The 13,057-nt window shown below is 44.7% G+C and overlaps 1 protein-coding gene across 1 annotated transcript in view; it reads right to left on the bottom strand.

Annotated features, from left to right (window-relative positions):
* LOC147251636 (titin-like) overlaps positions 1-13,057 on the bottom strand; it is a 196,372-nt gene that overhangs the window by 178,336 nt on the left and 4,979 nt on the right. The window contains exons 2-15 of the mRNA XM_086221099.1: positions 10,900-11,003; positions 10,544-10,747; positions 10,170-10,457; positions 9,794-9,879; positions 9,433-9,653; positions 9,126-9,309; positions 3,679-3,729; positions 3,332-3,590; positions 3,171-3,243; positions 2,828-3,037; positions 1,803-1,945; positions 1,486-1,631; positions 348-575; positions 22-263 (exon numbers count right to left, since the gene is read on the bottom strand). Of these exons, the coding sequence (XP_086077225.1) occupies positions 22-263; positions 348-575; positions 1,486-1,631; positions 1,803-1,945; positions 2,828-3,037; positions 3,171-3,243; positions 3,332-3,590; positions 3,679-3,729; positions 9,126-9,309; positions 9,433-9,653; positions 9,794-9,879; positions 10,170-10,457; positions 10,544-10,747; positions 10,900-10,990 (2,426 nt within the window). The 5' untranslated portion in view covers positions 10,991-11,003. The remainder of the gene's footprint in view (positions 1-21; positions 264-347; positions 576-1,485; positions 1,632-1,802; positions 1,946-2,827; positions 3,038-3,170; positions 3,244-3,331; positions 3,591-3,678; positions 3,730-9,125; positions 9,310-9,432; positions 9,654-9,793; positions 9,880-10,169; positions 10,458-10,543; positions 10,748-10,899; positions 11,004-13,057) is intronic.

Genomic DNA, 13,057 nt, shown 5'->3' with positions numbered 1-13,057 from the left:
TGTTGAGAAAATGAAACATACCTGATCCTCTGAATCGCCGGCTGTGGCGTGTATCTCGGAGGCGTCACTGCCCCAGATGGCTCCACGTAGAGTTTTCCAGAGCTGACAGCGTTTCCTTTCATGTTGGCAGCAAAGGCAGTGTACACGCCCTCATCCTCGGGCAGAATTACTGGCAGACGCAGGCTGGCTCGTCCATCCTGAAGCACCTCGACCTGGTAACGGCCACCAGGCCTGACACGCTGGCCATCTTTGTACCAGGCAATCTGGCAGAAGACAGAAGTCACTTCGACACCATGGAGGACCCCAAGCCCCTACTAATACATGCCAGTGTCTTCATAATTTTGTACCTTTGGCAGAGGATTTCCAGCCATTTTGCAGTGGAACGTGACGCCCATTCCCTCCATGATCCGGTAGTTCTTGACTGGCGTGTCGAAGGCCGGCTGCATTGCCTCCTCGTCTGATATGGTCACCATCTGCTCTCCATCCTCCATCACCAACTCGGTGTAGGTGATCCTCATGATGCGGAGCTCAATCTCCTGGATGATTCTCTGCTCAATGACTGACAGATGGAATTCCTGCAAACCAGACAAATTTGAATGTAATTTGATTTGTCAGCAGAAACTTCAGGCGGAACATGGAAGTGAAGGAATTAGGATCAGGGTTATTCAGCATTGCACAGCACTGATTCTGGTCACCTTTCTGTCCTTGTGTTATTGGATACAGTTGATCACAATAGACTGACTCAGTCTCTTTTGGTCTTTCTGACATGGATGTGATTTGGTTCGCTCCAGTAATTACCACAATTATTCACAGTGCCATCAGTTCATATCATGTTTGCAGAGATACAGTACAGTATTTTGCAGCAGCATGTACCTATTGGACTTTCTCAGCCAGTTGTTGACTGCTCTGGTCAGCTAGTTTGGGATTAAAACTCCCCCATCCCAGGCTGTAACATGTATCACACTCCCTCTATGACAACACCACCAAATATGACTCACACTTTCTCATTTGCATTTAAGACTGCCTCTTGTTTTCAACCAAAGCTGCTTTTATATTTCAAGATATTTTATAATTCTATTCTTATTCTGTTTTTCTACTGTATTTTTATAGTAATTTTCTAATTTGTTCACAGAGATGACAGCCAAAGCCTCGGTGTACCCGTGTTCAATGACAACTAAAATCCTTACGACTGAAAAAATAAAATGAGCAAAGCTGCTTTGGGACACTTTACCCCACAAATTTTAAATAAATCATCATAAGATTTGAGATTGATAACAGTTTTACCACTTTTACATCTAAATTACCTTATTACTATCACTTTAAATCATGTTCCCGCATTTGCTGATCATTCATGTGTTTTTAATTTTTTTTTGTGTATTTGATAACTTAACTATTTTTTGTATGTTCCCACTTTGTTTTTGTTTTCTGGAGTCCCCTTTGATATGAACATCTCCAACAAAGCAGAAGACGACCAGAAGCTGCTACCTGTCCAGAGATAAAGGTGGTGGTCATCTGCTCCATTGTCGTCATGACAATAGGGGGAACGTCTGCCACACTGGGCTCCTGCACCATGGCCGTCACTTCAGTTGAAAAGATTGCTTCCTGTTTCTTCATGTAGGCTTCATATTCCTCTGTTAGAAAAATGGAACATTTGAAGTTAGCCACCCTACATGAAGAATCTTCTGCTACATTTCTACTATTCACTCGAAGACTTCAATGAGGGGGGTTTGATCATTCCTACAGACATGTCTTCTCTTCCTCCATGTCTTACATCCTTTAGATTTGTTTAGATTTAAACCAACCTTCCTCCATGAGGCTGGCAGAGGCGGAGACCTCTCCCAGCTGGTTCTTGGCAAAGATCGAATACTCTCCAGCGTCATCAGCAAAGGTCATAGAGATCTCCAGTCTGCATTCTCCTGTGTTCCTCTTGTAGGCAACTTTGTATCTGAGGTGGAGATGGAGAAATTGAAATTAAAGGAGACTCCAATGTCGTGACTTTTCAATCAAAAAGTGTTTGTCCCTTATTTGGTCAACAATTTATGAAATGGAGTTGGAGAAGAACTGGGACCCTAACCCAGACCTCAGGAGCCTTCCCCTCAGTTCAGGACATCTACAGCTCCAGGGTCATCAGGACAGTACACCATCCCCCATGCCAGAGCCTTTCACTTGAACCTCTTTCATGTAATCATTATTATTGTTGTTGTTTTTACTGAGTGAAGAGAGACAGGTTCGTAAGACTTTTATGCATATTGCACCTCCATCCACCCCTCCATCCATCCCTCCATCCATCATCCATCATCCCTCCATCTTCTCCCTCTTCTCCTGTTGAGGGTGGTGGGGGTGGAGCCTATCCCAGCAGCCTTCCCCCTGGACAGGTCACCAGTCCATGGCAGGGCCAACACATAGAGACAGACAACCATTGGCTCTCCCAGCCACGCCTACGGTCAATTTAGAGTCTGGATTAACCTGGTCCCCTCTTGATGTCTTTGGACTGTGGAGGAAGCTGGAGTACCAGAGAGAACCCAGCAGGAACAGGGAGAACATACAGACTCCACCCAGAAAGACCCCGTGCTGCAGCTGGGGCTCCACCCACAACCTTCTTGCTGGGGGGCCACAGTGAGGACCACTGCTCCACCGGGCCATGCATATAGTACCTGTTGTGTTTTTTTCTGTGCACATAAAAATTAAATCTCAAATCAAGCAGCTGCCTTTAAATCACATGCTCAGGCATCATCATCACCGTTCAGACCCTGTATGTTTTCCACATTTTTAATACAGACTATAGAAAATCCTCTCAGAGCCCTGAAACTCTGATTGGTTGATGTACCTGTATCCAGTGGTAAGCGGAATGCCGCTCTTCTTCCAGATGACATGGGGTCTGGGGCTTCCCCCAATTTGGCACTCAAAGATAACACTTCCTCCCTCCACCAGCTTCTGGACACTGGGTGTTGTGATGAAGAAGGGAGCAGTTGCAGTGGCAGCTGCCTCTGTCTCACTCACCTGGGACATGGTCTCTTCTTTGGCTTCTTCAGTTATTCTGGAAAAAAATATGTTATTTAGGGCCCCTGGATGGTGCAGTACAGCCATCTTTAATTTGTGACAAGAAAAAGAAAAATGTGGACCATGTTCAGCAGGTGGACTACATTTATGAGTCCAGGATCTGAACTCACAGTTCTGCTTGAGCAGTTTCAGCTTGTTCAGTGATGACAGCAACTTCCTCTCTGCTCTCGATATCCTCAGACACTGAAAGACAAAGACGTAATCAGTATCTGTAAATATTGTGATATTTTGATTAAAGATGTGTCAAGCTGCTCAATCAGCTGATACTGACCCTGAACAAGCAGGAAGCAGGAAGTGCTGACGGTTCCCGCCTCATTTGTGGCGGTGCAAGTGAAGCGACCGCTGTCTTCAGCGAATGCCTCACGTATCACCATCCGGGCCAATCCATTCTCATAGGTAATCTGGAAATCAATGGAGCTCTCAATCTTGTAGTCCTCCCTGAACCACATGATGATGGGGGCGGGCTGACCGCTGATCTGGCACTCCAGGGTCACTGACTCGCCCTCCGTCACATTCATGTTCTTCAAGCCCTGCATAGTGAAACATAACACTTTTAGAAAGCAACACTTTCTGCAGCTGCTGGGAGGATATAGTTTAATTGTGTTCAAGAAAACTCACAGACACCAGAGTGGGCGGGACCACATCGCCACCAGAAGGAATGGCTGCTGCCTCCGCCGCCTGCGGAGGAGTCACAGATTTGTAAGCTTGCAGCAGTTGAACTAAAAATTAGCATGTTTTGCACAACATGGCAAAACACACAATGGACAAGACATTAAATGTGCTCACATCCAACACAAAGCACAAGAAGATGGAGCGGAGGCTGGAGAGGTCAGGATGAAGTTGTCAGTGGCACTGACGAACATGTTACAGTTTTTGTTATGGTGAAATTGAATCCTGGATTTTCACAGAAATCAAGAAAACCGGACCAGAAGTAACTGCTGTCAATTCCATCCTAAAATTTGAAAAACACTATGGTTGTTAATTTTCTGAAACCAGTTGTCCTGCAACCGCTGCAAGAACTGAAATTTGGTCTTAAAGTGAACACTTAGGTATGTTTAGTAGATAAACTCACTCTAATCTGTGTGTTAAATATGAAGCTACAGCCACAAGATGTTAGCTTAAGTTAGAGACTGGAAACTGTTGAGGCAGCTAACTTCGCTTTGCGAGAAACAAGGTCTACCCACCAGCATGTTGGATTGTTGGTTTAAACCATGTAAATAAACAACAATTTGTGGTTCTACAAACAGCCAAAAACCATTGGACAGAGCAGTTGTCATTGTTTCCAGTCCTTTTACTAACCGGTTGCGAGATGTAGCTTCTTGTATAGTGAACAGAGCTAAACTGTTTTGACAGCTATTTAGGTGGAGTTCCTCAAGGCTCCATTCTGGTGCCACTTTTTTCAAAATCCCTCATGTTCCCTTGGGGTCTCAATCTCAATGGAGAGACCACCATTATCAGACCATGTAAACTCATCAGGTTTTCTTGTCCTGTCACCATCCAGCCCACTAACTAGAGTACAAACCTTGGCTTCCCAGTCCTCATATACTCTCTCCACGCCCCCCGAGTACAACACCCCCATCTGTAACTCAGAGCCAATAAGATATTTCCCCATTGAGTCTTTGAACGGCGACGCGACAGTCTCCATCGTCACTCTGGTTTCTGCAGCTCTACGAGATGGACTGGGAGACTTGACAGGCTTGATGATCTTTCTAGTAGCCAAAGAGGACGAAGATAGCTCTTTCTGCAGTGTAGCCATAGCCGAGCCTGCGATGGAAACCTGACCGAGCCAAAGAGGAGTATCAGCCACACCACTGTCAAATAAATAAATCTTAAAACTGAATATGTATATATTTTGTTAAACCACAGCACAGGGAATCTATGGTGTGTTAGTTTTTTAGAGCCACAATGGGGAAAATGAAGGGAATTTTAAATATAGACAGTCTAATAAGCGTGTTTAGTAAAAATGTAACTATATGAAGGAAGTGAGGAAAGCAAGATTGAAAGTTTGTTTTGATATTGAATATTACTTTTTTTTAAAATCATGTTATTTCTACAGTTCAAAGGAGTTATTTCACTTCTCAGGCAAGCAGTAATGACCACTGACTGCACTAATGACAGCTGCTAATGCGAACACGGCTAACTAGTCTCATGGCAGTAAAGTTGAGTTAGACTGACAAGGAGCCCATCATAAGCTAACTGCAAAAGAACATAAATGAGCGACAAACTGAACCAGCCATTCAGCTGGAGTTCCTCCATAAATGCCACCTAAACTCTCAATTTGAGAAAGAATTATAACTGCTACACTTCATGACTTTATTTACTTGACTAAATTATCAACATTAACTATAAGGCTGGACTGGTCATGTTATATCATATTTGTAGCTATAGCCTATTTTATGGTTGTATAGTTTTAAATCATTTCAGCAGAGTTTTCAAAGAACTTATGAGTGAGCCTCAGCTAACTAGCTAGCTTTCTACATTTGAATAGAGCAAGAAAGGGGTTGATCAGTTATGATAGGGCCTCTTACTTTATCATTTTTGATTGGTAAAACTATTTTTCAGTGCTGGATTAGTTTTGCGCAGGTTATTTTCTACTGCTTGCCTGGTTTCACCTCTCTTACCTCAAAGCTAGAATCAGCTTTTGGGACGGAAACTTTTGAAACTGTGAAATGTGGAAGTGGGGATGGGGCAAGACCAGTGTCCACATGGGAGGAGATTTCTGTTGTTCTCAGAATCTGGAGTAACCAACAAAGTCCACATGGAACATTAGAACCTCAGAAAGATTCTGGTTGATGAACATAAACAGTTTATTAAATTTACTTCAACAGTGTTTTAGCTGAAAATTATCAAGAGATTTGTCCTCTCATTGTGCGTTCACACCGAACGCGAATTTGCGCAAAAAGTTTCCATTCAAATTCTATGCAAACGCGCGAATGAGGCGAATTTTCAGTCTGGCGACGCGAATGAGGCAAATGCGCGAATTTGTGTTGCAAAATATTTGCCATTCGCTCAAGTTGAAAATGTTGAACTTTGGCGAAAAATTTGCATCAAGACAGCCAATCAGTGTTGAGGATGTCCCGATGTCACGGCTGACTGTGACTGACTGACTGTGACTGACAAGATGGCGGACAAGTTGATTGTGGCTATGTGTGGAAACCTGGTGCTATGACACTATGTGTCAAAATTACAAGAATCGGTTGAATAAATTGGTGTCCATTCGTTACACCCTTTCAGCGATCCCAGCTAGCAGGTCGTCAAACTGGCCTGTTGTCATCCGAAAACACCGCTGGAAGCGGCAGTTATCCAGGCAGAGCCCCTGGAGGAGCTCGGTTCACCGAGCGGGGAAATTCACCGACCTGAGCTCGCTTCTAGATGGTGTTGATAACCCAGATACGACGGTGTGTAGTTTTCCGACGTATTTCAGCCTTCCACAGCAGGTACAACGCAACATTTCTGTGAATATTCATGGTGAAATGGCAGAAAGAAACGTTGCTGGAAATACTGGCTACTCAGGCAGGTGAGCGAATTTGCGTATTCACGTGATTGACACAAATGGACACTAAAATGATCCGGCGTCAAAGACGCGATGCGAAATTCGCGTTCACGTCCGGTGTGAACACGCAGTCAGATTAATCAGTAATAACTGTAATTAACTTGACTCTTTGTCAGGAAATCTCACACCACTATGCAGACTCATGGAAGCACCTTAACTGTTTGCTATTGCAGCAAAAGAGTATTTTTTCATTGAGAAAACATGGTAGACAATCAAGCCAACCAGGTGGTCAAATCTCTTGATAAGGCCGCGGTCTCTGTGCGCCAGTGGCCTATCTGACCTGAGGTGGTGGCAGGGCTGGTTCAGATGTAAGCTCCTGAGCAGTAGTTAGCATTTGGCCAGCCTGCACTCTCATTGTTGTCCAGCTGTCTTGACTGGCCTGCTGCCTCAACTCCGTCTCTACAGCCTCCTCCTCTTCGGCTTGACCACCGTCACCATGCACGGGCTGACGGACACGAGCAAGGTCCACGGCGGCCACCACTGTGGCCACCGCCCCGGCTCTCATCCCGCCCTCAGCCTGGAGACACAACCAGCAGCACATAGAACTCATGACATCCATGGTGGGATAGTGGTACAGAACTAGGCATGTGTGCAAAGGAAAAAAAATGCTCCATTGAGCCAGAACTTCTCCAAAATTACAAACTACTGTTCATTTCAGGTGTTCAGAATCAAGGTGGTGTCCTCTCCAGTTTAGGACGGCAGTTATTACACATGTCAAAAGTGCCTTCTAACATTGTCCAAGGCCTCAAACTACTCAGAGACAGGACAGAAAATGCCATGGAGTGTTTCATTTGTTACATTTGGGTGCATTTGTCCTGCATCACCAGCCTGCCTCTGAGAACACCAACACGTCATCACAAGCAGCTGAAGAAGTTTGTCTGAAGCTTCTCGGTTCTCCAAGGAAGGTCGCATCAAAAACAACCAGACTTGCTACTTTCTGAGAATGTGTCGCTTCTCATCCAGAGGGTGTCTTCAGTTTTGAGAGTCTCAGGTAGTCATTGTCGATGTGGTAGTACTTAAGTTTGTAGTCACTTGGTTCTAACAACTCATTCACGTCATCCTTTCACAACTTCTTATGGGTGGCAGTGACCTAAACCTCGATTCTCTAAGAAGTGAAGACACCTCTGAGATTTCAGGTTCCAGTATCACTAACCCAGCTCACAAACTCTGTTCCTTATGTCTAGGATCAAACAGGATGAGCATCACTGGCGAGTGAGTGTGATGTAGGTCATTTAAATGCATCCTTCTAATGTGTTGTGTTGTTGTGTAACCAACTGTACCGCTCTCTGCTCCCTTAATTGCCCACCAGTATAAATAAATAAAGTTTCTGAGTCTGAATTGAAATATGACTCCAAAACAGCTGACACTGGACAAAGATGGACATGGACTGAAGGTGAAGATGTGATGTGCTGAGAAACCAGTTGATGTTAACTCTCGATGAACAACTACCTTCTCCTGTGGACGGACTTCCTGGTGAAGACAGCAGTTGTCCGGACTAACAGCATTATGGAAACCAGGCAAGAAGAACAAGTGACTGACTAGTGACAAGGTGACGAGGCTTTGTGGGTGAAAACAAATGTTATGGGCTTCTTCATGTGATCACGTCAAATACAAGCTCTGCCTCGTTCAAGGTAAACTACTAAACTCGACGCATAATTTACATAGGGCTTGTCATAGACCACCATCTGGTTGGGTTCCTCCAACCAGGGGAGGAGCCGTGAGGATGGGGGGATCAGATAATATGTGCTGAGTCAGTCCCATCGTCTCAGCTTTTATAGCTCAATGATGAAAAACTTCAGTCATCATGAAGAGAGATCAAAAACATGAGGATAGAACAAAGTCATGAATCAGAGAATCAGACACACCAGGACGCCAGGAACCTGGACAGGCTGCTGAGGACAGCCTCAGGAGTGGCAGATGGAAATAAAAAGATGGAGACAGTGTCAACAAGCAAAGTTCAGACGACAATAGAAGCAGAATATGACAAAACCAAAGCACACAATGTTGGACTGTCATTAGATCTCCAGAATGCTTCTGGCTGGGTACTACCAGGAGTGAGCACTGAAGCAGAACCAGAAGGGTTCTAATTTAAATCCAAGTGTCATACTGATTCTCCAGCTGGATCAAGGAGACCTAAATTATACCAGATAACCAGGAGAGGTGGTGACCAGACGTTTCTGGACAGTTCAGCTGCTGTTAGCATCAGTCTCCGTTCGCTTCAAGCTAAATATACGTGGCTGGTTCTTCCAGCGTTCTGGAATCACTAAGAAGTGATGGAGGAGGGAAAAAAAACCTTACTCAAAGACAACATACCCTAGGTAGGTTAAGTATCACTTTGATACTACATAGTAAATAGAAATGTATTTCTTTGCAGGATGGGACAAGACACAAACTTAATGGAACCATTATTGAGTGGACAGGTCTTGACATGTGGTGGGTGGTAATGGTAATAAAGTTGTGGTGTTTTTGTGGACTGTTGACCACCACAAGGTTCTGTGGACCCCATCCTCACCTCTTTGACCTCAGTGACCTGCTGTTCCCAGCGCTGCTCCTGGCCCAGCTTAGTGACAGTACTAGTCATACTGGTCATGCTGGTATAGCTGGCCTCTGCCACGTAGTCCCCCTGCTTCCAGGGTGGCAGGATGTCAGCTGCAGCGGCTAGCTGCTTGCGTGTGGTGATTGGGGACTTGACCGGCCTGATGGGGGACACTGAGAGTCTGGAAGTGGGAGAGGTGGCCCTGAAGCACATAGTGGTCATGTTATAGGACAACCTCTGAAAACATCGTCACCCTTTGTCATCTAAAGGGAGCTGAACCTACCTGGCCGGTGCGGGCGTGGGTGCTTTCACGTGTCTGACGGGTGAGGGGGATTGCTGTCGTGCTCCAGACACTCTGGTGACTAGCGACAGCTGAGTTGGTGACTTGGATGTTGGTTTAGGAGGAACTCTAGGTGGAGTCTTGTGGGCCAGCTGCTGAGTCAGCTCAGCACCCTCCACCTGCATCTCCATCATGGCGGTGGCCTGAAAACTGGCCTCTGTTCTCTGAGGACAAAGAGAAGGAAGAGACCACTGAGCTATGGAGGACTAAAGCTACCAACACTGCAAATAATAATAAATGTGCATTTATTACTAATGAGGGGGTGTGTCCTGACTATATCAGGTGTTGGTCACATGTTTCCTACCTTTTCCACTCTGGTTTGATGAGTCTGAGACATCTGAGAGGTTGAAATCACTGTCTTGGTTTTCTTTGCTGGAACGGCTTCCTCACCTGTACATCCCCCCCCCACACACACATGCACACACACGCACAAATGCACGCACACACACACGCACACAAAGTGATGTGTTTAAATGATAAACGGCACATTCAGGCTGGATCTGGCACTTTTGGTGTTTGTGTGACTGTGGTTGCCGAGGAAACTCCAAAGATGCCTGTATACTTCACTGGACGAAAGATCTGCTGACTAAACTGCTAACATAGCACCAAGTTATCTCATCCTAATGCTGAGATCAAAGGACTGAAGTCCTCCTCACAACACAATCAAAATGACCGCTCACCCTGCACCAGCAGCTCAGCGGTGGAGGTGGCCCGTCCACTGCTGTTGGTGGCGGTGACAGAATATGTCCCAGAATCCTCTGGGAAAGCCTCAGCAATCAGCAGGCTGTACAGGTCTCCTTCCTGAAGGATCCTGAAGTCGGCGGAGCTCTGGATCTCGGCTCCCTCGCGGTAGAACTTGACCACAGGTGATGGGATCCCGGCGACTCGGACGTCCAGCCTCACCTGGCTGCCCTGTCTTACCGAAGAGCTCTGGAGTCTCTGAAGGAAGTTGGGAGGCGCCGTCTCCACTGCACAAACAAAGTTAAAAATAAGGCTCATGCTGCCAAGAGGGTGGAACCCACTGATGCAGTGTTCAGTCTACCTGGGCTCTCACCTGTTACCAGGAGTTCAGCGGTGCTTGTGGCTTGTCCAGCGCCGTTGGTGGCTCTGACAGAAAATCTTCCGCTATGTGCAGCGGTCACAGAAGGGATACTCAGAACAGCGCGGCCGTCGCTGAACGAGATCTGAACGCCGGGCAGAGCGGCGGTGGAAAGAACCTGGCCATCACGAAACCAGCTCACCTCGGGAACTGGAGAACCTGGAGAGGAGAGAAGGAGCTTGATCGAGAGAAGCACTTGGCTTGACTTGGCTCGTGTGTGAATGATGAAGAGTTTACGCAGGAAGAATCTTCGTCTCCCTGCAGCATTACAGTGTCAGAAGCAGCACAGCAACGATGATGCCGTTTCTTACCACTAACTTGAGCCTCGAACGTCGCGGCACTACCCTCAAGTGCCACGACGCTCTGCAGCGGCTGCGTGAACGTCGGCGCCTGTGTTGACATGTTGATTGGCACCCTGCAGGGAGATGAAAACAACCGTAAGAACCAAAAGACCTTGAAGTCAAAGTCCGAGCAGTCCGAGTGTTAAATGGGAGGAGTTCTTGTCAGGTTATTCCCCAGAGCTTCAACTGGTATTGCTACTGGTACTGGGGGCCACACATGCATAAGTTAACATCGTATAATAAAAGGAAATGTAAAAATGACATCAGGCCGCTAAAAATGGCCGCAGGGATGTAGCCATCAACATCTTTTCCTTGATTAATACAGAATTTCAAAATATGACATTAAGATAATACAATACAACAACATACACCACCATCATCAGTGACACACCTCTCCACCTTACTACAATCACATTATGTATAAGTATATATGTACACATATATACTTATACATATGTATATATACTTACATACATATGTATATATATTTATGTATATATACATAGATATACACTGTCCATATACATGTATAGTATATATATATACTTATGTATATATATACATATATATATATATACACTGTACATTTTCATGTAGAAGTGTGTGTATATATATATATATATATATATATATATACCGTACATATACATATATATATGTATATATACACTGTACATATACATATATATGTATATATACTGTACATATACATGTAGAAGTATATATATACTGTACATATACATGTAGAAGTATAGCTATATATATACTGTACATATACATGTAAAAGTATATATATATACACACACACACATACACACACACACACATATATATATATATATATATATATATATATATATATATATATATATATATATATATATGTGTGTGTGTGTGTGTGTATGAGGGTCATTTTCACCCCAACACTTATTATTTATACTAAATGTGTCCTTTTTTGGGAGAAAGTGATGTTTTTGTCACTCTTGTGTGAAGACCAAACAGGAAGTGAAATTTTGATAAATTTATTCCACAGTTTTCAAATATAAATATGTAAACAACACAACACAACCATCTAATCAGAACTCTGTTCAGAAAAACATTTTAAAGGTTGTCGTCACGTCGACAGACCTGAACCAGTCATGGAGTCTAACTCCAAATCACTGTCTCAACCGTGTAAATGCAGCTTTGATCTGTTGATTCCAGTTAAATCAGTCAAATCCACGCCGATGACAATGTCCTAACCCACGGCACCTCAGAGAAGTCCAGGAGAACGAGACAGAGAGACGGTTATGTCATCATGTGATGTCAGAGCCCTGCTGCCCTCCATGTAGCAGGATTGCCAACATTCACTGTGTGATGCTTTCTTTTTGTTACTCAAGTTGAAAACTCACTTTATGTTTCTGCCCATTTTGTGTTTAAACACAGGGACACACACACACTAATACACACACACCCCCATACATGTACACACACACACACAGTGGTGAAACACTTGAAACACAATGCATGTAAACAGAAACCGGACCGTGGTGTTGGTCACATTTAAACCGTGTCAAATTTGATGATGTCAAAGGTCAACACCTTGTTGGGACTCACAGAAATCAATCATCGGACCAGCCTTTCTTTTGCCGTCAAACGCGTCGCTCAGCTGCTTCGTCCCATTCTGGACGTTGATTCTACCTCAAGATATTTTGTCTCCAGCAGAGCCCGGATACGCCGTCACCCAGCCAACATGCTAAAGTCAACATGCCAACAACGACAGACCAGTGGTTTCCTCATTGATTAATCAAAGTTGATCAATCATAAGAGACTTTGAAAAACGCTCCTGTGTCCGTCCAGTACAGCTGAGCCAGGAACCAGCTGACTCAGCTTCTTCTCAGCTGAGAGCTTTTCTTTCCTGACTTGTTGTTGCAGCATCGTCTGATTTCTCTTCTCTTTCCTGCTACTTTGTTTGTCACCTTTTTTCCAGTTTTCCAGTAAATTTTTTTTTTTTTATGGAAGACACCTGAGGGTCCCTGGACCCCACTGTGAGAACCCTGTGCGTGCTTTGGGTTTAAAAAAAGCCATGAGCGTCTTCAGTCAGCAGAAGGACGTTTCAGTTTCAGGGTGAAGAGACAGCTGAGAAGGC

Source organism: Aulostomus chinensis, chromosome 12, assembly GCF_037954235.1.
Source record: "Aulostomus chinensis isolate RoL2024-O1b breed Wild chromosome 12, RoL_Achi_v1.0, whole genome shotgun sequence".
Lineage (NCBI taxonomy): Eukaryota > Metazoa > Chordata > Actinopteri > Syngnathiformes > Aulostomidae > Aulostomus > Aulostomus chinensis.
The sequence above is the reverse complement of the archived record's forward strand: the minus strand, read 5'-3'. Positions and strand labels throughout refer to the sequence as shown.